Below are 22,433 nucleotides of genomic sequence, written 5' to 3' on the forward strand. Positions count from 1 at the left end.
CGCCTCCAGAACAACATTTGGGAGATTTAGATTCTGCATAGAAATAGAGAGTCGGGAAAGAAGAAGAGAGGGAGCCACAGTATCCAACCGAGGAAAGACCAGTTACAAGTATCTCACAAAAGTGAGTACACACCTCACATTTCAGAAAGTATTTTATTACTGTACATCATCTCAGGGGACAATATTACAGAAATAAAGCCTGGATATACTTTAGTCAGCGCGCAAAACTGCCATGTGGTCCAGTTTCCCAGGGGAGGGGATCATTCTGTGCTTTAGAGGGTCACAGTACATGTCGGGTGTCATGTTTCCCTCGATGAACCGCAGCTCCCCAGTGCTGACAGCTCTCATGGAGCCCTAGACCAAGACACAATTATCTTGGTACTCGTGAGCGTTGTCAGCTATTTAGACAATAATGGCCGCGTGTTGACTCATTTCAGTAGCTAGTACATAATACTGCTATGCCAGCTGTACAATGACTATTCTAAAGTATATGCAAGTTTAATTTCTATAGTATTGTCCCTTGAGAAGAAATGCTGAATTAACTCATTCAATACCAATTACGTAGTTATACGTTTTTATAAACTGTATAATATTTATACGTCTTTTACGTGTTTTCTTTTGCATGAGAGGCTAAAGGAGGTGCTGACGCAACTCCTCGCCAATGGATTAGGCTTGAGAGAAATTTTAATGTCATAAAAAAAAGCGTGCATCATGAGAGGAAGGAGAAACATACATGACAGGAAGTAAGTGTATCTTTTCAAAAAGAGCTCCTTTTCTCCCTTTTGTAGTTGGCAACTGATATTTTCCTGAAACTTACCTAAGTTCTTACCTGGTTACTAAAGAACAAAAAAAGAGGTAGAACCAAACTCTTTTCTGATGAAAGATGGGAGTCCAATCTTTCTTTTGGCAGGTTCCATGTTTATACTGTATAGCCATAGAAAGCAATATTCTGTGTGCCTTGAAAGATCAGTCAAAATCGTCTAAAATGGCCGGTACTGAAGGGGTCGCCTTCTGAAAAATGGCTGGGATTGAATGAGTTAAAATGTCTGCTGAAATGTAAATGGCGCACGCCCTTTTATGACAAAAGCACAACCAGAAACTCCAATTCCATCACAAAATGCATGTGAATGCTGAGAGTTTGCTTTTTTTAATTCAAAAAAGAATTGGGGATTGGTTCATACGTAACAGCATCACAGCAATCCCCTGCTACCTTGCCAATATACCCTCTAAGGGCTGTCCCTGTGATGCCATGACGTCATTGCAGAACAAGTGCAGGTGCAGCAGCAAAAGACTGCACTGCATCATAGTGAGAAGTGTTACCAGTATTAAGACTCTTTCATGCAGCTAAATGAGGAAACTGAAATATTAGAAACATCTCAGTATAAAAGCGGTGCAATTCTACACCACTGCCAACTACAACCACAATAATATACATACAGTATTGTTCAATTAGTTCAATTAAATGTGCATTATTGTTATTTTTTAAGTAGTCTCTCAGCATTCACACAATGGGATAGACAGCTTAAAGACCAGCCTGAAACGAAGGCAAGGGAATGTGAGACACACAAAGTGGAAGCCAGACAGAGAGGCAACAAGTTGAATCACACCCTACATTGCCATTAGCAATTAGGATTTATTTAAAGGCCTGTTTTTGTTTTTTTTTTTACCCAAAAGCCCCACTGGTGTGTGCGGTTGGAGGACCCACAGTGGGTCTCAGTAGTCCTCAGTGAGCTTTTCTGTCTCAGAGGGCTGGATCTTCATCTCAGCCTTCTGGGCTTTGGCCTCATACATCTCCCTCCTGCTGGCCCTCTGGAAGAAGCCACACTGGAGGCGGAGGAGGAGGATGTCAAAGGTTAAACTACATATAGGAGAGTGTCCACTGGGGATAGTTTTGGTGACAAAATTGGAGGCTATTTCAGTTATTTAAAGTCATCGTGTGCCGAAGTGAAGCACTTGAATGACTGTGAATTGATGCCTCACCTTCCAAAGTATAATAATGATGATTCCTAGAAGTACGATTCCCGCTACCACAGCAGATATGATGATCCACAGTGGAAGTTCATAAGGCGTCTCTACCCCTGCCACTGGCTCTATGTCCACTGTGAACTACATACATGACAGTAAAACATCATCTTGCACAAAATAAAGCAATTATTGACAAATAATTACCAGGGCTGTCAAAGTTAACGTGGCACTATTTTTTTTGACATGCGACTAACGTGCGCCCACACCATAGTTTGAGGAAACGCAGCGGTGGATGTGGAGCCACAAACGAGAACAAATAATGAGGACAAAGAAAAGCGTATTTTGAATGGTAAGTTTAGCTTCAAAGCCCTGGCAGATGGCTCCTGCAACAAGACCAAAGTTATTTGTATCTCCTCTCGCTGTGAGTTGAGTTGTCACAGAGTACGTACGTCGACTGCCACAGAGAAGTGAGAAGGTGGCGCACTCCCAGTATTTTTTCAATTGTCACTAATACAGTGGTACCTTGGCATACGAGTGTCCCAACAAGTGTTTTTTAGAAGCGAGCTGTCTCTCGGCTGATTTTTTTGCTTTGAATCGCTAAAATTTGGGTTACAAGCTGCTAGTTACCAGCAGGCATAGCCCAGGACAGCTATTTGAGGGCTTGTGTCAATGTGACCATGGCTGAAGATGAGAATAGATGTCAACAGCATTGGCAGCGCACTAGCTAGTCGCCAGGAAAGATTTTCAACGCATCAGCAAAACATACGTACATTATAGTGATCTATCCATCCATCTTCTATGCTGCTTATCGTCACTAGGGTAGCAGGTATGCTGGAGCCTATCCCAGCTGACTTCGGGCGACAGGCGGGGTACACCCTGGACTGGTCGCCAGCCAATGGCAGGGCACATATAGACAAACAACCATTCACACTCACATTCATACCTATGGACAATTTAGAGTCTCCAATTAACCTAACATGCATGTTTTTGGAATGTGGGAGGAAACCGGAGTACCCGGAGAAAACCCGATCTTCTGACTGTGTGGCCAACATGCTAACCACTAGGCCACCGTGTGGCCCACTGTAGTGATCTAATTTGTCTTATTATGTAAAACTATGACAGGAACAACATCAAATTAAAGGCACTAAATGAATACAGACCCACCATCCACCAGTAGGAGCCTGGAGTTTGTTTTTCAAAGAGGTGCACCGAACAAACATGCACATTAGCACTCAATAAGGTCATCAAAGCTTACCTTTATGCATTCCCACGTAGTATCAGCATTTGGGACCAAATAGGAGGTGAAAGAAAAAGGGGGAAAATACAGTATAATAGTCTATCAGTTAGAAGGTACGTTCAAGGACCGCCGAACAAAGTGGGACAATTTACAGCTTACATTAAACATCAAAAAACTGCGGGATTTCTAAATGTATATTCTTTTTTGAATAAAATAATGGCCCATATTTCCAAAATTGATATCCCTTTACATAAAATTTGATGTAGTTATTTACAAATTTTTTTAAGTGTTTTTTTTTTTAATTGGCACGGTGGTTGGGGACCCTTGCCTTACAGCATGCTGGGGGATATCATGTGCTCTTTTACACATTTGAAAATACTGTAAGAATACCACTTTTATAGAATTGGCTTCTTGATTTTATAATGTAAGATTAATGTCTACATCAACAAATGGAACCGTTTAATCATATCGTTTGTACACTGTATCGAATCGTAACAAATTCTGGTTTTAAAATATATCGTTTTTGAATCGTATCTTAACCCGTTTATCCAGATGCATATCAAATCGTTAATCACAAATAGATTTACATTCTTAATTTATTTAAAACTCATTTATATCTGAGATTAAATGTGATGAATTATAAGTTAATTATGGAACTAATTTGATTAATCGCAATTAAATAATTTACGCAATTGACAGCCCTAATAATTATGAATGAAACCTTGAAAACAGTGTTACCGTTGTGGTCTGGCTGTCCATCTTAATGGTTGGTTTGTCTGTAATGAGTTTCAGCGTCGCTTGACCTCGAACTTTGATCCACAAAGCATTGGGATAGTCCTGTTAAAGACACCAGAAACACACCATCAATTTGGTGTGTGTGAGTGACAGGAGGAAAAGCTCTGACTCATTTGTTTGACACAGACTACTGGTTTAGATGTATAAGTTTCAAGCTCCCGAATATAAAACGACCCAGAGAACGTTTTCTTTGAGTCATTACAGTAGGCTGTATGAAAAATGTATCAATGTTTGTAATGGCCAACAGGAGGTGGTCTACTGATTTCAAACAGAAACTATTTCCAATGACTTGCATTCTTGGTAGACATAAAGTAAACAATCGGTTTACTTTTGTAGTTGTAGTGCAGTGATACATACAGTAGAACCAACAGAGAAGATTATATATTTTAAAAACACTATTCAGTAGAGATGCACGATATCTTTTATTTCAAACCGATACCAGTAACTTTCTGCTTCTCAAGACCGATATGGTAACGATAACCAATAACCTTTTTGTATCTACTTTTTAAAATTTAGATTTAACTGTAGTTTGTGAACACCTGAAGGTAAGAAGGACTCAAACAAATTTGGATTTGACCAACTGTACCTGTTGATTTGTCCTAATCAAATATCATGACATTACTACTACTACATCACTACTATCTGGAGAACCAGAGCGGAAGGAGCCACCTGGTGTGGCCCAGCAGGGTGCACTGTATTTGGCCACATGCTCTGAGCAGCCGGTGTGACGCCACGGGGGTCTCAGGCAAACCTTTTGCAGTTTTCAAACGCCACGGCGCTGGTGTTTCAGGTGGCTGATAATATTTTTTTTCATCAAAGTAGGCAATTATTATGTATTATGTTCGTAAAGGTAGAATTTTTTACACAACTCTCACACCGGTGTCTTGTGGTCAGTGAGTGAACTCATTGGTTTAGTCACGTGTAAACACGTTGTACTATTTAACGATGTCCAAGACAAGACTGGGCACAGTGAAGATTGAGTGCACTTATGAAAATGTAAATATTGACTGTTTATGAGTGTGAGCCTTGAATGCACCTCGAGCATGGTGCTGTTCCACAAACGAGCACGGACGTAAATCTTGGCTGAATTAGTCATGTTCAACAAAGGACACGTAAAGGTCACGCATCTCGCCGTGCCCTTGGAGCATTCCTACCAACACAAAAAAGAACCATTACAACACACTGGCACCTGTGGGGTAACAGCAAGGTTGGTAGCGAGCTTACCAACATGCAGAATTCTTTTCGTGGCGTGAGCAGCGTGAGCGTCGCCTGTGGCTCAGCGGCCTGCAGCTTATCATCAGATTCATCTACCCTGATCTGCCTTTTAACACGCTTTGATCCACTTTCTGACAACTGGGGAAGGAAGCAGAACAGACAGATGACATCACAGGCGTAGAGAAAATGACTGGGTTTGGGTTTGATCAGTACATTGCTCTCAAATTAGAATTGGCACATGTATTTTGTATGTGTGGCCCAGTGATGCTTCAATGTGGTGAAATGTTCCACCCAAAAATGACTTTAACACAGGCTTTGTTTTGCATATGAAACACAGTCAGAGCCCTCAGTAGGTCACAGTAGTTTACAGACTGAAACTTACACTCACTGGCCACAACATTAAGTACTTGCACAATACTGTAGAATGAAATCCAATACAAGTACAGTTCCAAATGTACAGTAATGTTTATCATTGTGGTTATACAGTAGTTTGCAGTGGTATATGGAACAGCACTGCAGCATGTTGAATGTTGTTTTGGCAACATTTATTGCCTATGTATCTATTAACTTATTTATTTACAGGCACTTTTTTGATCAAGATTTTCCAATGAGTTTCAGGTGTACTGATAAAGTAGAGTTTAGTCTTTAGTGAATATGAACATAAATTGTCACCGAATCACATCATCAATTGTCAGGCAATGTTTCAAACATTTATTAGTATGGCCCAGGGATTCTGCCTGTGCATTCATCTACAGTTCTACAGTTCAGTGTAATAAAAATGTTTGAAACATTGCAGGGACCCCGTATGGACATTAGCAATTGGTAAGTTCTTTAGGCAAGGGTCATTATCCGATTAAAGGTGTTGTTGGAAAATCAAAAGAAGTCTCACAGTTAGATTGAGCGGGTTGACAACATCTCCAGGAGGTCTACACTCGGTCTCTGACTCTGCCTGAATGATGATCTGAGTCAGGTACAGGAGCCACTTGCCGTTGGACACCTCAAAGGGCCACTCAAACTCCACAGCCAGGGTCCCCAAGTCCCCCAAAGGTTGTCCTCTCATGTTGACCTACGTAGTTGTGCAATGAAAAAAGGAGGAAAAAATATGCAGTTTGACTTTGTATCTCCAAATAGCATCCACCTCCGCACATGGTTGCGCCACAAAACGCTTGCCTAAAAGCTATATTAAGCATCAGACAGTGAAACATACAGTATAGTCCTAGAGGTCTAATAAAAGCCAAGTGGTAGAGGTGACTCACATTGAATATGAACTCAAGCAGACTGCCCACGTCGCTGCTGTTCACCATAGCTGACTCGCCCATCACCGTCCCGCCAAATTTGGTCTGCACTTGTTCATTTTTTCTACATGGGGAGAGAGGTCGTACAAATCAGCAAAAACTGTAGTCAGATGTGGTGTTTTTTATGTAGAACAAGCCAATGAAACTCACATGGAGAAGGTAGGGATGATGGTGTTCTCGATCAGGAGGGTCACAGGCACTGGATGGAGGTCACTCTGCTCACTGAGACTGAGAACCAAGGAAATGACAACAGTGAATTTGAATGCTAAATTATTTTGAAATACCAACAGCAGAAAAAAAGATCTAAAAAGTTCTTACAGCATGTATTGTTTTATTAGCGTTACTGTCTACTTTGATCACAATCTCTAACTTTAAATATACCATATTGACCCAAATATAAGACGACTCCTCTTTTTCAATGTTCGTTTTTGCAACAATATTTTTTTCATGTGGATCTCTGCATTTCACCATGTCAGTGGTGCGTGTGACTGACAGGAAGAAAAGCCCAGACTCGCTTGGGGAGAAGCTCTTTCGTGCCACCTGCTTGATTGTATTTACAAATCTCTCTACCCCGAGTAAGACAACCCAGCTTTTACAGACTTTTTTCTCAGGAAAAAAATATTTATAATATTATTTTTTACAATATTTATTTACCGTAATTTCCGGTGTATAAGACACACCCGTGTTTAAGCCGCACCCACCAAAGAGAGAAATTCAGATTTGTTCTTATACATGACTATATGCCGCACATGTCCACGTCATAAACTCACATGCGGCAGCGTGCACAAGTCCATGAGGACCACGAGTCCATGAGCTCATGAGCTCGCAGGGAGCTCCCATGAGCTCCCCAGGGGGAGCTGTTGTGAGTTACAATGTAACTTGTGATTGACTTCTCCCAAACCAAGAGCTACCATTTGCTCAGTGGCTTGTGAGCAGCATCGAATTTACATGGTTAGGGGTAGTTCTCAAGTGTAGGCAATGTCATGCGCATGGGAAAAAATAATAATAATTAGCTGCACCGCTGTAGCCGCAGGATTCAAAGTTGAAGAAAAAAGTAGTGGCTTATACACCGGATTCTCAACTGAAACGCTTACATTGGATGTTTTTTGCAAGGACATAGAAGCAATGATGTCAAGGCACTTGCAAAGTGACCAATTAGATTGTTATCGCTATATTGCCTACAGCCACTAGGGGGCACCCTTAAAGGCATCTGGAGAGTACTACCATATGCTGCAATGTAAGCAGCTTTGATCACTTTATTTGCCATTTTGGCACGACGACAGCATCTCTTAGCATTCACATAACATTTTTGAGGATATTTATAGTTCTTTGATACAAAATAAACACACCGGTGTGTCTAAAATCAAGCCTTACGTGGACAGAAGCAGCTCAGACTCGATCTGCCGCGTGTACAGATCTATACCTGATGTCTCCAACCTCAGGGCAAGTGACACCTAATGATATTAAGACATAAGGAAGCCACACTTCATTTCTTGTCTTTTTAGCAGATGTCCAAAAATATCATTTTTAGGGTGAGATGTACCTTTTCCTTTCCTTTGAGTGGATTCCCCAGTTCGCAAAGGACTGTGCCCTCATAACGACACTCAACATCATGGTCCTGAAAGGAAGAGAACTACCCTATGTTAATGCTGAGACTCATGGGTGAATTTATGTGCATAAAAACTCAGCTTTATTAACCTTGAAAAGACAAAACATAGGATTCCATTGGTTATTTAAGTTATGCAGGTGCTGCTGCCCTCTAGTCGACGTACCTGGGATCTAACGCCAGAGTATTTCAGAGCATCGGGGATGGTGACGTTGAGCATGGCCTGGTGAGCATCCTCAGCCAGCTTTCCTCTTGAAGGAAAGTTGGTCACCTCCACCATCAACAGTATTATCTTCATACTGCTGTTGAACTGAAAGATTTGGAATTTGTCCTGTCTGGGCAAGGGAACATATGCACGCTTCTTTATTTGTTTTGTTACAAAAAATAATACATGCAGGCTCCACTATTCAGACATTATGCTCACCTGGGGAACGTTTTTTCCTTATTGTTGGCAAAATGGGCTTTGAGCTGCAGGTTACTGGTGCATTTGTTGTCTGACCCACACGCCTTTTGGAAGTTAATCTACAGGAACAGTAAAGTCTTATTGACATGAACTCACTCACCACTTCATGACTTACACCAGCACCAGGTAAAGACATTCTGTAGGTTCTGACATTTTTTGAGAGTTATTCAGTTAACAAAATCTAATTAAACGCAGGAAACTGCAGTGTATCCCACCAGGCATCCTTGTCATGCATTCTAATAGTACGTGCTATTTAGTTGCATAGTTGTTTGTCAAAAAATGGGAATAAGAAAAAGGGCATGCCATTTTGGGCTCATATTGAGGCCTCAATTGCGGTTTCAAACAGACAAACTGTGGATTTGTGTTTTGCAAACAAAGTGTCAATCAAAACTGAGCGTTGAAGGGGCTGTGATGTAATGTACCCATACCTCTGTTCTTTGGGTGACTTTCTGCTCTTGACTCAGAATAGGGAATGAGTCCAGGTTCTGAATGGAGCGTCTCGATTTAGGTTTTTGATCAGATAGGGACATGTTTACGGAGAAGACCACGGGCTCCAATTTGTCTCTCACAGGCGCCTTTAAATGCATCCAGGAAGATCATACTGCATTACATTGTTTACACATTCAGTGTCAACATGCGGTGAAATGATATGAATGGAGACTGTACCACAACATTCAAGTTGAGAACTTGACACTCGGACTTGGTGGATGGCAGGGTGAGCAGGCCTGTGTATGTGTCATCATTGTTGTCCTGGAAGCGAACACGCGGACTCCTTCTCCTCTCCATATCAGCCTCCACTGTGTACTTCACCGCTGTAAACACACACACATCACATTTGAACAGGTTATGTAGTTTTTTGACAGAAATGAAATTATTTGAATAAGGGTGACAGACTCACTGATGTCTTTCTTGAAGTTTTTGTTGCCATTGCTTAGGGTGAAAGACATGCAGAGAGTGGCTGTGATGCTGTGAAAAACAAAATAAACCATTTAATTGCGCAACACTATTAAATAAGCCAGTATCTGATTGTCTGAGTCTGACCATGCTGTGTTTCCTTGGCACTGATTAGGATCCACAATCTTTGGCTCCACTGTAAAGTCCTGAGTTAAGTGGACCACTGGCCGACTCCTGTCAACAAGGAACTTTTACTGTAAAAATTACATTTATTCATCGAGGACACCTTTCTGTTAAAACTCCTACCTGAGCAGGGCTATGCGGTCATCAAGTGAGCCAACTAAGATGTCAGGGTAGCTGTTGTCATCCATGTCCATGCCTGCACTGATGGAGTAGCCAAACGTCTTGAATGCACCATTAGCTACTGACTTTCCCTCAATTACCTGTAGGGGGCAACAAAGATACCATAATAATAATTGAAATGAAGATATGTCTGAAATCACATCAGGAGATATGTTACCTGACTGGGCTTATTTGAGATTCCCTTTTTACTTCCCGTCCATATGAAGACCTTGCCTGTGTCATGGAACGGAGCTCCGACTGCAAAGTCTGCAGATATAAAGATATGTAATTATGGTATGAGGCCTCTAGGAGGCGACCCAACCCAACACTATAACACTGTGTACACCCGCAACCTCCCCTTTACAGTTTGGCAAAATGTGCCTTGATTTTTTTTGAAGGAATCCGCACTAATAAATAATAATAAACCAACATGTGTTGTTGCTATGTATTATTGTTTCTATTGATAGTTGTTGCATTTTATACTGTATGTTTCTGCTTACCTTGGAATCCATCCTGGTTGATGTCACCAATGGCGGCCACTGCAAGGCCAAATGCAGAGGATGCAGGCCCCTTCAGCACCATGGTAGGAGTCTTCTGGAAGGATCCATTCTCGTTCATATAGATATAGACAGCTCCTCCCTCATCCTTCATGCGGTCAAAGTAATGCGGGGCACCCACTATTAGGTCATTCCAACTGGAGGCACAAAAATATAAATTTAAATGCTCTAAACGTGACCAAAAATGCAATTCTCCAACACCAACACCAACACCTTCCTTTCTGTCAGACGCCACAAGATTTTCATGCACGCATTGAAAGGAGAGACTGATTTTTGCCATGATATATCAAATACCTTAAAGGGGCTGCTGACAGCTTTTCAACTTTGCTTAGACATACATCAATGCATTCTCAGCAAAGCATGGAGCATCACAGCTGCAGAGCATTCAAACGTGCACCAAAATATAACATTATCATTGACATACAGCATCTCCTCCTTAAACTATAGCTTTGGGTCGAATGTAGATAAACATGATGTCTTAAAGGAAAACTGCACTTTTCTTGGAATTTTGCCCATCATCCACAATGACACACAAATCTTTCTCTTCTCTGTGTGTCCTAAAGATATAAAAACAGATAAAAAGAGGCAGGTAATTCATGCATGTAATGGGATGCACCTATTCCGCCAATAAAGCCTTATGAAAAAACTCCAAAAAGCACCAACAACGCTCCATTTACAAAATGTGACCTGCATATTAATCAAGCACCAGGCACGTTGTTATTATTATTGTAATTAAGATTGTTACGCCGAAGAACTACTTTATTGGTGTAGTGACACCTCACAACACCACACTGGCTAGCTACTAGCCGGCTAGCGATTAGCTTTACCACACACTTGCTCGCAGCACGTTAGCCTCAGGCCACTACCAAACAGTAACGCTAAATATTGGAGTTGCCGCCACTGCTGCTGTGTTTTTGTTTTTGAGTTTTGACAAATTAACAATTGGAGTAGTGTTCATTTCCGCCAATGCTTCAAATGACCAAAATACAGAAAAATACTGCCAGTACTACATGTTATCATGAATTAGCCTGTTACTACATGGTCACAGCATGGGAAAAAAACCCATAAAGCATTGTTGGAGGTTTTGGAGGTGTTTTAATAGCGGGATTTGTACGCGGAATAGGCACGTCCCATTATCTGCATTATTGACCTGTCTTTTTTAATGTTTTTTTAATAGCTTTAGAACGCACTGAAAAGAGAAAGACGTATGTTCATGTCTCATATAAGGATTGTGGATGATGGACAAAATTCCCCAAAAAGTGTAGTTTTCCTTTAATTGTGGCTATATCTCTGGTTGGCATATTTGCTTAGGTTGATTCAAGTGATTTTCAGCATTTCAAGGCTAATATCTACAGTGTTCCCTCGCTACATTGTGGTTCACCTTTTGCGCATTCGCTGTTTCGCGGATTGCAATTTTGCATATTTCATTTAACAGCGTCTTTGCAGTGTATTACAGCCATCTCTCGGTGCTCTGTTGTATACATCAGTTATTGTATTTACCACTGCTACCAGTAGACGTTGTTGTATTCTCATGTGAGAGTTGAAGACAGTGCAGATCCACCTCATCTGAGTATATGTTTGTTTACGTGCCCGTACGAGCATATTAGGAACCCACAATAAACAATAGTCGGCTAAATATAGAGCCATAACAGTCCTTATTGGCTAAGGCAGAACCCACCTATTGTGTTCTGCGTCCTGATTGGCTGAAGACCATTGTCAATCAATCTCCTTCGGCCGTTTCCTGTTGTGGTCAATAGTCGCGAGCAAACTAGCTAACTGTGTGAGCTGCTTGTTAACTGCCAATAAACAATAGAAGAAGAAGAAGAAGAAGAAGAAGCTAACCGGCTAAATTAATCTTCGGTTCAAGGAGTAGGACGAGGACAGGAGGAATATGTTCTAACAAGGATACAAAAAGGCGCCGAGACGAGTCATATGGTCAGAGGAGTGAATACGTGTGAGTCACTTAATAATTAATAACCTATTAGATTGATCATTAAAATTCAAACAAAGAGTGAGTGAGAGTGTATAAACGAGAGAGAAATATGAGAAAATGTTAATGCCTGTCTGAGAAAACTGTATAAAGTGTATTGTCAGGGCTTTTACAGCCTTAAAACATGTATAATAATTGTAAACAAATAAAGTTGCCTTCTTCGCAGATTTCACATATTGCGAGCTACACTGCTGATCAAAATCTTAAGAACAGTTGAAAAATTGCTGGGATTTGCTGTCGTCTGTGTGGTAGCTGCTGGGTTTTTCAACAGGACAACGCTGCAGTTCACAATGCTCGCTTGACCAAGGACTTCTTCGGGGAGAATAACATCACTCTTTTGGACCATCCTGCATGTTCAGCTCATTTAAATCCCATAGAGAACATTTGGGGATGGATGGCAAGGGAAGTTTATAAAAATGGCCATCAGTTCCAGACAGTTGATGCCCTTGGTGAAGCCATCTTCACCACTTGGAGCAATGTTCCCACTAGCCTCATGGAAACACTCGCTCACCCATTTTTGAAGTGATTACCAAGAACGGTGCAGCTACTCATTACTGAGTCCCACTGAGAACATTTTTTGTTCTGGTTTGGAGAGTTTTTTTGTTATTTTTTGAGCAATGGTCTTAAACTTTTGATCAGCTGATAAACAGCCTATTTCAGTTTAATTGTAGTTTTCAATAAATTACTTTTTCAAAGTGTTTTTTTGTCTCACTCCCCCTTCTTGCTTTTCCATATTGTAGCTCTACTTAAAACCTCATTAAGATCCAAATGTGCAAAATACAAATTCTAGCAATTTTTCAACTGGTCTTAAGATTTTGATCAGGAGTGTATTTTGGGAACCTATCCCCCGCGATAAACAAGGGAACACTGTACATTTCAAAATGCACATATCAGCTCATCAATCATTTTGCCTGCAGGAAGTACTTCTAATGTGATGAGCCGTACTTGTCGTTGTTGAGGTCTGTGACAGCCAGACTGCTCCCAAAATACGAGCCCACTTGCTCCCCGGGGATGATGAGGACCGTCTCGATGTTGGTGTTAGTCTTCATCCCGAACACCACCGAGCCCTTGGACTCATCCCTGGGGGACCCCGCCACCACTGTGTAGTCATTAAGGCTCAGCAGCTTCTGCTCTTCAAGAATGGCGTAACCTGCAGGAGACACATTAAACTGTTATCAGAGGCATAAAAATAATACATAATAATGCACTAATTATAGCGTAACATTTCTTTACCTAAACCACAAGGAGGACTGCTTGCTCACTGTATATATAATGTATTAGTTTTAAACTTTAAACTTTAACAATGCTTTGGAGTGCATGAAAAAGTGGGAAGGAAAATTGTATTTGACAACATCAGTGTTTCCCATACATTTATTTATTTGGAGTCGATTTGGACCTCCACAAATAGATATGGTGCTACCTGTTCGCCCTCGCTCATAGGCACAGTATAGCACACCTGGTCTGCCAGAGACTAAGAAGACGGAGCAGGGGATCAGTGTTGCCAACTTGGACGCTATATTCAGCAAATAATCAGACCCCAGGAGATACACTTTTCTAAAAAGCGACTAGCGACAAATCTAGTAAAGAGACTTTTGGAAAGTCTCACATGAAAGCATGTATTGCTCTTCTCAAAGATCATTGAGTGCTGTTGTGGGACCCTCCCCCATCAGAAAGCACTCACAGGTGGCTCTGTCTTGTTTAAGTGTCCAGAAAAGTTGTGAAGCTCTAAACATATCTGCTTTGCTTTTCAAGTTTTTCACTCACTTTCTGCAAATGCGTCATGACCAATTATGCAAATCCAATCATTATGTCATTCTGCCACGCCCCCCAACCCACCACCGCCACAAATAGATTTGAGTCCAGTGGGAAACACTTATTTACCAACAAGTTTATAGCACAACCAGTGTTGTAACAGCCAACATTGTTGCCGCTGATGAGTTCATCACAACCAGTTAGGGCTGCACAATGACAGTAATCCCTCGTTTATCATGGTTAATTGGTTCCAGACCAGACCGTGACATGTGAATCCCACAAATTAGGATTCCTTATTTATAAATAGAATGGCTGGTATTTCGAACCAAAAATCTGACTGTGTAGGTCTGTTATATGTTTCTGTTCCTTGTAGTATGTGCCTTTTCTGCATAGGCTTTGCATTATTATTTCTGATTTATTTTTATTTTACAGTCATGGACACTCCTGTGCTTCTGTCTGATAATGGACGACATCACCCAGAAAAATGTAGCAATTGTAAATGCTTTGGTTTCCACGTGTTTATTTCTTTTGTTTGCATTGGAACAAGACTTAAAAAAAAAGAAAATCTGATAATTCCACACAGCACTCCAAAACACCCGGACAAAATATTGGCACCCTCAACTTAATATCTGGTAACACACCCTTTGGAAAAAGTAACTGAAATCAATCATAACCATCAAAAAGTGTCTTACACCTCTCTGGTGGAATTTTGTCACCGGAAATTACGATACTCTGGTCAGAGACATTGCATCATAAGCTGTGGCTGTAGGCAATTTCCAATTTTTTTTTTAACTCTAAAAGATTACCTTAGCTGCATTTTAAGTGCCATGAGTGGTCAACATCAAGCAGCTATCTACTGTATCTCTGCATGTGCTTTAAAATGTTAGTTGCACTTTTCAACTGTTAGTGTGAAATTGATGAAGACCTTTGGCTCAAGCAAACCTTTTTTCCTCTTTAAATTTAGTGGGTGCGGCTTACATACCGATGCCCTCTATAGTCCGGCTTATATCTTGGCTTGGACAAATTTTTGCCACTTTCAAACAAAATTGTCATTATTTGAAGGATTTGCACTATTTATTCCCTCCATCCATTTTCTATGCCACTTATCCTATTTATTTATTTCTTATTATTGATTGGGCTGAAGGCTAAGACTGTTTTTTGAAAAGCGGTTTGAAAATGTACGAAATCAGCAAATTTTAATATTTGTGATTTAAAAAATAAGGGATTTGTATGTTCTCTATACACGGCATTCTGAATTATCCTCACTGATCTTTTTTGCAGTACATTTAGAGAGTAAAGTATAGTTACCCCATACAACATATAGTTACCCCATATCTCCACACAATAAGTTAGATGTCACAATTGCTAGTGACTACCGTTTGTTGTGGTTGTCACTGCTTTGGTACCTGCCTTCTTCTGGCTTGTTTCTCTTTTTTGTTGCAGTTACACCTTAAGCGGGCTGGAGGCGGGGACGCTGGGCACACCTGTTGCTAATGACTCGATACTCATTTAAGCCGACTACCCACAGCTGGCACCCGCTGGTTTATTGTTTCGCCTCTGCTGGCTACACACCCGAGTGCTTCTGCCTTGTTCTATGCCGTCCAGCTAACTCCCGAGTTTGTACTTTTCTTCATGGTGTAACTTTCATTTGCCTTTTTGTCTCTGTTTTTGCCACGACACCATCGCTTTCTGTTTTTCGAACTACTCTCGCTTTAATTTTTGTTATTAAAAGTCCTGTATCACCACACAAACTCTCAGCCTCTGCATCTGGGGTCCTAACCACACCGAGAACCTGGCATTAGACATGGCAATACCAGAGAACAGTAGAGTGTGGAGTGATTTTTGATCAAGAACACATTTTGCTTTATTCGATATTGAAGTATTTCTCACCACTTTATGTTGTATATTTTTTATGTGAGATTTCCAGCTAATTTTTTCATCTATTATGATCCCCAGATATTTATTTTCGTTCACCCTTTCACTGTCCGGTCCGTCTATTTGTATTTGGTCGTACATGTCCTTTCTGCTATTCTGCCAAACAGCATTATTTTACTTTTACTAAAGTTCAAGGATAATCTGTTTTTATTAAACCATCTTTTTATTATGGCCATTTCATCCGTGACTTTTTATATTAGTTCTTGTGTGCTTTCCCCAGAACAAAAGGCAGTAGTATCATTTGTAAATAATACCAACTTTAAGCCAATTCAAAACTCATCGTCTGATTCCATGCCTTTCTAATTTTGTTGTTAAGATGTGGTGATTAATTGTATCGAAGGCTTTTGTGAGATCCATAAATACTGCAGCTGCACACGTTCTGTGGTCTATAGCGTTAGTAATTTCCTCTGTGATTTCAATCAGTGCAGTAGAGGTTGAAATCTTCGCTCTGTATCCATATTGACTATCTGCGAGCAATTCGTTCTTATTAATGAATTCGTCCAACCTGTTATTGAATAGCTTCTCGATAATTTTAGATAATTGGGGTAATAAGGAAACTAGTTGGTAATTTGTAAATTGATCTTTGTCTCCATTTAACAAAATTGGAAGTACTTTAGTTATTTTCATTTTGTTAGGAAATTTTCCAGTCTGAAATGATAAGTTGCTGATGTATGTCAACGGTTCTACGATCTCATTGATAACCGTTTTTATTGTTTCCATTTCGATTCCATTACAGTCAGTTTTGTTTTTTGCTGATGTTTTTGCTTTACAATTATTGACAATGTCAGTGATTTCCTTTTTTGCTACATCAGTGAGAGACATGGAATTAACATTCTATTAAGATCTATTGTTTCATTCCTTTCCTCCGTTGTCCAGAATTTTGGAATTTCTTCTTCCAATTTTGGTACAATATTTACAAAGTAGTTGTTACACTTTTGAACTACCTCATTCATATCATCATTATTAGTGTTTCCAACCATAAAATAATGAGGGTAGTCTGCTTTCTACCCTGCTTTCTTCTAACTGGGTAATGCTGAGTAAAGAGGAAACATTTACCTATGTAGCTGTTAGATCGCTTTTTCAGCTGTCCAAAGTCTTTGTCAATGGAGTCCCATGCATTGGCTGGATCAGAATCTCTCGATATAACATGAACATTTCCTTTAAGGAACAGAACCAGAGAAGAAATATTTACTTTGTGTACAATAACATGAGAATAATTCATCTTAATCCGAGTGTGCACCTTGCCATACGAAGCTGCCCGGGGCACCCACGTACACGTCGTTTTCATTCATCCCGCCCGAGATGCCCATGTTGCACAAGCCTTCAAGTTCCATGCCAAAACCCGGGTTGCAGACTTCGTAGCTGTGACTCTGCCAGCCGTCATCGGGATCATAGGTCAGGTCGTTACTCCTCACGTAGCACTTTCCGATCATCTGTCGCTGCTCTTCTGTGCCGCTTTGGATGATCTTGACATAGCGGTGCCCACATGCCTACAAACCACAGAAGAGTTTTATTTAAGGAATAATAAAATAAGGAATAACTGTTGCTTTACTGACACAGGGCTCTCCCCACAGTTCAGTATGCTTGACAGAACTTTCGTTTCTACAAGCACTGCACTGAACATTAACATTAACAGTGAAGCAGTGGTTGCCAGGGTGACAAGAGACAGACTACAAGCAACTGTAACATCTAAATATTTTATAAGCTTTCATTTTTAGGTCAAATTATTACATATAATTACTTTGAGTTTCAAATGCAGGAATACTTCCTAATGCAATACAGGTGTTGAATACTGGATATGGAGAAAAACATGCTAAATAAAATGAATGCACATAATCTACCTGAAGGAAAGTAGAAAGAACTTTTGAGAGCTCTGCATGTGTCATAGTTCTTGAATGTGAGGGTGTTGAGTGTAACTTATTAAATGGAAGACTAAAAAAAAATATGGGGGCCATCTCACCAGCACGCGACCCTCCTGCTGCACTCTCTGACTGGCCACGGTCACACCCAGCCACATGCCCTCCACCATGTCGGATGGGGTTGCTGTAAAAATGCATTTATTGAATTAAAAGGCTGTTGTCAGGCACATTCAAAATGACTTGTATAAACATAATCTGCTGCTGGCATGGTTGGGGAATATTGTGCATGTGTCATGTGGTCCCATCCATCCAAAAAGTCCTGTCACTCACGTGAACTGATAAGGTCCATTCTGGAGCAGTCGGAGGCATCTGTTGTAATGGGACAGGAGTAGACAGCACCTGTTTCATTGATGTTATTCAGCGACAGAGCTTTCTCCTTTGGCGCTCCTGCTAGAAGCCTGGACACACATGCAAATACAGGTTCAGGGTTTTACCTAGGATTTTTTAAAGCTGTGGTGGTGGGCTGCATGGGACTGCTGCTACTGCGTCTTCATTTATTTATTTTTTTATTATGACAAACAACAATTTTTTTATGACTTAATTTATTTCACTTATTTATTTAACCTTTTCCAACAACCAGCAGAACATAAACCGAGAACATTGTAAAACCGTTCATTTAATGGCAAAGTTGCTGAGTGCAAATAAGTGAGAGTTTAAAATGTTGAGCCTCTTTTTGTTACCTGACCTATTTAGTCCAATAGTACTATGTGACTATTGGACTAAAGCACAACATTTTGTACTATTTGACACAAACCTAAATTTATGCAACCTGCAGCATTATTAAATCTCTTTTGACAAAAAAAAGGAAAGGTGAACTATTTTATGTGACTGCCAACATTTGATTGCAGGTTATTTACAAAGCACATCTCCACTCAGTGTGCTCATTTGTCATTAAATACAGCAGTCATGTTTGAATAGAACCCTTATAAATCTACTAAGAGGCGAAGCAAATATTGTTTGGTGAACTACTCAACATCAGCTGGTGAGCTACCATGTGCGATAGCATCACTGTCTAAAGCTGGACACAATCGTGTTTGTTGAACAACTCAGATCTCGTGTTTTGAAGACAAGCCATATGTAACGTAACAACAAGAGAGCAAGATTGTTAAGTGACAAGTTAGCATGAATGCCATAGCCACTTCTAGCTCGCCCGTGATCTAGCTGGCTACCGCCAGAGAGGCACTCCACGTGGGGCAGGATCTCATCCTTGACCCGGTGGTGGCACTCCACCCTTATAATAAAAAAATTATAATTAAATGAAAATGCAGTGATGGTTATGTCGTCAATATGATTTAGTTATTACAATTGTGTGCATTACAATTATTGCTATTCTGTTCACTTTCGTAGTTTTAATTACTTAATAAATAATGTATTAGTTTTAAACTTTAAACATTAATAATGCTTAAATTTAATTACTGCTATTACTACTAATATGTATGACTATTTCAATGCAGTTACAATCTTTGTTGTTTATTGATATTATTTTGTCCTTTCCACGATGGTCTTTATAGCCATCACAGACATTTGCCGATGTAAACCTGTTTGTTTCTGTTGTTTTGTTATTGTTGTCGCAATTGTTGTTGTTGCCGTTGTCCTTGGCTCTCTCTTTTTTGTCCACCTCTTATCCCCGCACTGCCCCCTCTGTTTTCTTTTCTCTTCTTCTCTATCCCCTCCTGCTCCAGTCCGGTCGCTCCAAATTTGCATAGCAAAAAAACATCAAAGTCAAATAAATTCTATAACAGGGGAAGTTTATTTCACACTTTTCCCTGACAGAGCTCAGGGTCACTCTCGCACGCTTCCTTGCTCAGTGTGCTTTTTGTGTGCTTTATTGCTTTGCGAGTGATAGTCTCCACTTAACAATTCAGTATGGGACCTGGGAAAGCAGTGGAAAACGGTGGTAAAAAAGAAGCAGGCAATCATGATTGAGTTGAAGGAGATTTACGAGGAGTACAACATTGGCGTTTGCATTGCTGAACTTGCCGAAGTAAACAAGAAAACAAGTCAACAATAGCTATAATTGTTAAGAAGAAGGATTTGTTTATTGCTACAGATATGGTGGAGGGGATGAAAATGCTAAGCAAGCAACCACATAAGGTGATAAAACATGTGGAGAAGTTGTTGGCGAGAACCTCAAGTTCTCTGTAGTGCTCAGCAAAGTCCCTAGAAAGGGAAAGACAGACCATTGACAAGACTGGACAACACCACACACATTCATACAAGGTTGGTGGTTGACCTAATCTTTTTGTTGCCCCCACACATACACACGCCCTATATCAGCACCTTTCAACACAGTGAACTTTGAAGTGGAGGGATTATTCCTTGGAGCTGTGTGTGTGCTGGTGATGCACTAATGACTGGGAACTTGAAGGCGGAAGGTGTGAACAAAGCTGTTTACAGCGGCTGACCAGTTTAATCATGTGCTGATAGTAAAAACCTAGTGCCGTCAGAGTAAAAGGTTTTGTGACAAAACTTGTCATCTGTACTTCGAGCATAATTTACATGAAAACTTGCCTCAAAATCTTAAGAGCTCCAGCTGCCATAACGTACTGTATAACATCAGCGCATCGAACAAAACTGTGTTTTGCTTTTTCTTTGACTGTTTCTGTCTTATTGCAGACAAGCCCTCAATAAATGTTAAGAGAAAAACAACATACACTAAAAGTTAGGTGAAATAAGAATGGTGTTAAAGTAGAGTTGTAAGTTTTAATATTAACAGTGTTTAATTTATTTTTACACTTGTTTTTTTAAATTGCCAATACAGCTAGATTGACCCTGGAACGGATTATTTATCAATGATTGGAAACATTGTTTCCAAATGTGAACAAATCAGTCAGACCAACGCTTGTTTCTACCTTAAAGATCCCACTCTACTCTGTACTCTACTCACTACTCACTTAAGTACCGAGTTGTCAGTATACATAATCACACTGTGTAGTGAGTTACATGTTGTCAAATAAAACTGCCCTCATAGACACCTGCTACCTTACAAGTAGAACATCAATAAGCAGCCAGAAAGAACTACTTCCTCCCCGATGTCTTACCATGACAACATGTATTAAAGACATAATTTTGCTTTGCATAAGAAATAAATCATCAACCAAATGCTTTGGTTCTGCTGCAAACACATAATAACCAACCTACGTGAATCATTTTCTATACAGCGGTACATCTATCTTGTCACGCTGCCGTCACACGGACATTATCAGCTCTGAATCAGTCATCTGGCCTTGGTGATGACAAGCAACAGGAGCCAAGATGGCCTCTGAAGGGCTGACAATAGAAGGCAGTGGTGATAGGAGCTTTAGTAATTGAGACTCCACTGAGGTATGTTGATGGTACTGAGAGTTATGCAGAGAATCTGTGTCTAGTTGCATGTTGCGCAAAGTGTTAACATGTTATTTTGTTTTGCCGTTTCATGGACACACTGTCTCAAGGTTTTGTCTTTTGTGGGAAAAGCTTCAACTAGGCAGATAATCTACAGCCAAACTGATACAAAAAATGTATCACACACTACCAAAACAACAGCAAAGAACACAACAGATTAATTAATTACTACCACAAACATAAATAATAGAGCCAAACAAATTGTGCCATCTTGACCGTCATGATAACAAAATATTATCAGACTTCACTCTGACAGTCACTGGCCCTCAGTTTGGGAATCCTCTGATGTGTCCAAAGGATGAACAAACAGAAATCTAAAGAGTATTGTGTTCTCTCATTTATTGCGGGGGATAGGTTCCCAAAATAAGTGAAATCTACGAAGAAGCCAATTTTATTTGTTTACAATTATTATATATGTTTTAAGGCTGTAAAACCCCTCACCATACACTTTCCACAGACAGGCATTACCATTTTCTCACATTTCTCTCTTGTTTAAACACTCTCAAAGTTTCGTTTGAACTTTAAAGCTCAATCTACTAGGTTGGACACAAGAAATTATTAAGTGACTCACACGTATTCACTCCTCTGACTGTGCCTCGTCCTAGTGCTGTTCGGCTGTAGCGTTTTTGTATCCTTGTTAAAACATATTGCTCCTGCTGTCGTATTTTCCTCCTCCTTGAACCAATGATTCATTTGGCCAGTTAGCTTCTTCATCTTCTATTGTTTATTAGAGGTTCGCAAGCAGCTCACACAGTTAGCTCGTTTACTAGTGACCACTGTCCACAACAGGAAACGGCACAAAGATTGATTGACAATTCTCTATATTTAGCCGACTATTGTCTACTGTGGGTTCCTAATATGCTTGTACAGGCACATAAAAACATACTGAGACGAGGTGGAGCTGCACACGTCTTCAACTCTCACTTGAGTATAAAATACCCTCTACTAGTAGCAGTAGTACATACTTGTACAATAACACAGTAGTAAATACAATAACAGACACATACAGAGCACCGACAGATCGCTCTAACACACCACAAGGACACAGAACACAATGCGCGTTCATACGCTGTTTAAAAAAAAC

At 40.2% G+C, this 22,433-nt stretch overlaps 1 protein-coding gene across 1 annotated transcript in view; it reads right to left on the reverse strand.

Moving 5' to 3' along the window:
• itga3b (integrin, alpha 3b) overlaps positions 1–22,433 on the reverse strand; it is a 39,937-nt gene that overhangs the window by 1,347 nt on the left and 16,157 nt on the right. Inside the window, exons 2-25 of the mRNA XM_054764354.1 lie at positions 18,236–18,363; positions 18,007–18,089; positions 17,287–17,536; positions 17,103–17,204; positions 13,305–13,509; positions 10,313–10,506; positions 9,991–10,079; positions 9,777–9,913; positions 9,618–9,704; positions 9,475–9,542; positions 9,243–9,388; positions 9,005–9,151; positions 8,538–8,635; positions 8,280–8,448; positions 8,051–8,125; positions 7,882–7,961; positions 6,658–6,735; positions 6,469–6,571; positions 6,102–6,278; positions 5,222–5,350; positions 5,034–5,147; positions 3,941–4,039; positions 1,981–2,106; positions 1,668–1,824 (exon numbers count right to left, since the gene is read on the reverse strand). Of these exons, the coding sequence (XP_054620329.1) occupies positions 1,714–1,824; positions 1,981–2,106; positions 3,941–4,039; positions 5,034–5,147; positions 5,222–5,350; positions 6,102–6,278; positions 6,469–6,571; positions 6,658–6,735; positions 7,882–7,961; positions 8,051–8,125; positions 8,280–8,448; positions 8,538–8,635; positions 9,005–9,151; positions 9,243–9,388; positions 9,475–9,542; positions 9,618–9,704; positions 9,777–9,913; positions 9,991–10,079; positions 10,313–10,506; positions 13,305–13,509; positions 17,103–17,204; positions 17,287–17,536; positions 18,007–18,089; positions 18,236–18,363 (2,995 nt within the window). The 3' untranslated portion in view covers positions 1,668–1,713. The remainder of the gene's footprint in view (positions 1–1,667; positions 1,825–1,980; positions 2,107–3,940; positions 4,040–5,033; positions 5,148–5,221; positions 5,351–6,101; positions 6,279–6,468; positions 6,572–6,657; positions 6,736–7,881; positions 7,962–8,050; positions 8,126–8,279; positions 8,449–8,537; positions 8,636–9,004; positions 9,152–9,242; positions 9,389–9,474; positions 9,543–9,617; positions 9,705–9,776; positions 9,914–9,990; positions 10,080–10,312; positions 10,507–13,304; positions 13,510–17,102; positions 17,205–17,286; positions 17,537–18,006; positions 18,090–18,235; positions 18,364–22,433) is intronic.

This window comes from Dunckerocampus dactyliophorus, chromosome 2 (genome assembly GCF_027744805.1).
Source record: "Dunckerocampus dactyliophorus isolate RoL2022-P2 chromosome 2, RoL_Ddac_1.1, whole genome shotgun sequence".
Classification (NCBI taxonomy): Eukaryota; Metazoa; Chordata; class Actinopteri; order Syngnathiformes; family Syngnathidae; genus Dunckerocampus; species Dunckerocampus dactyliophorus.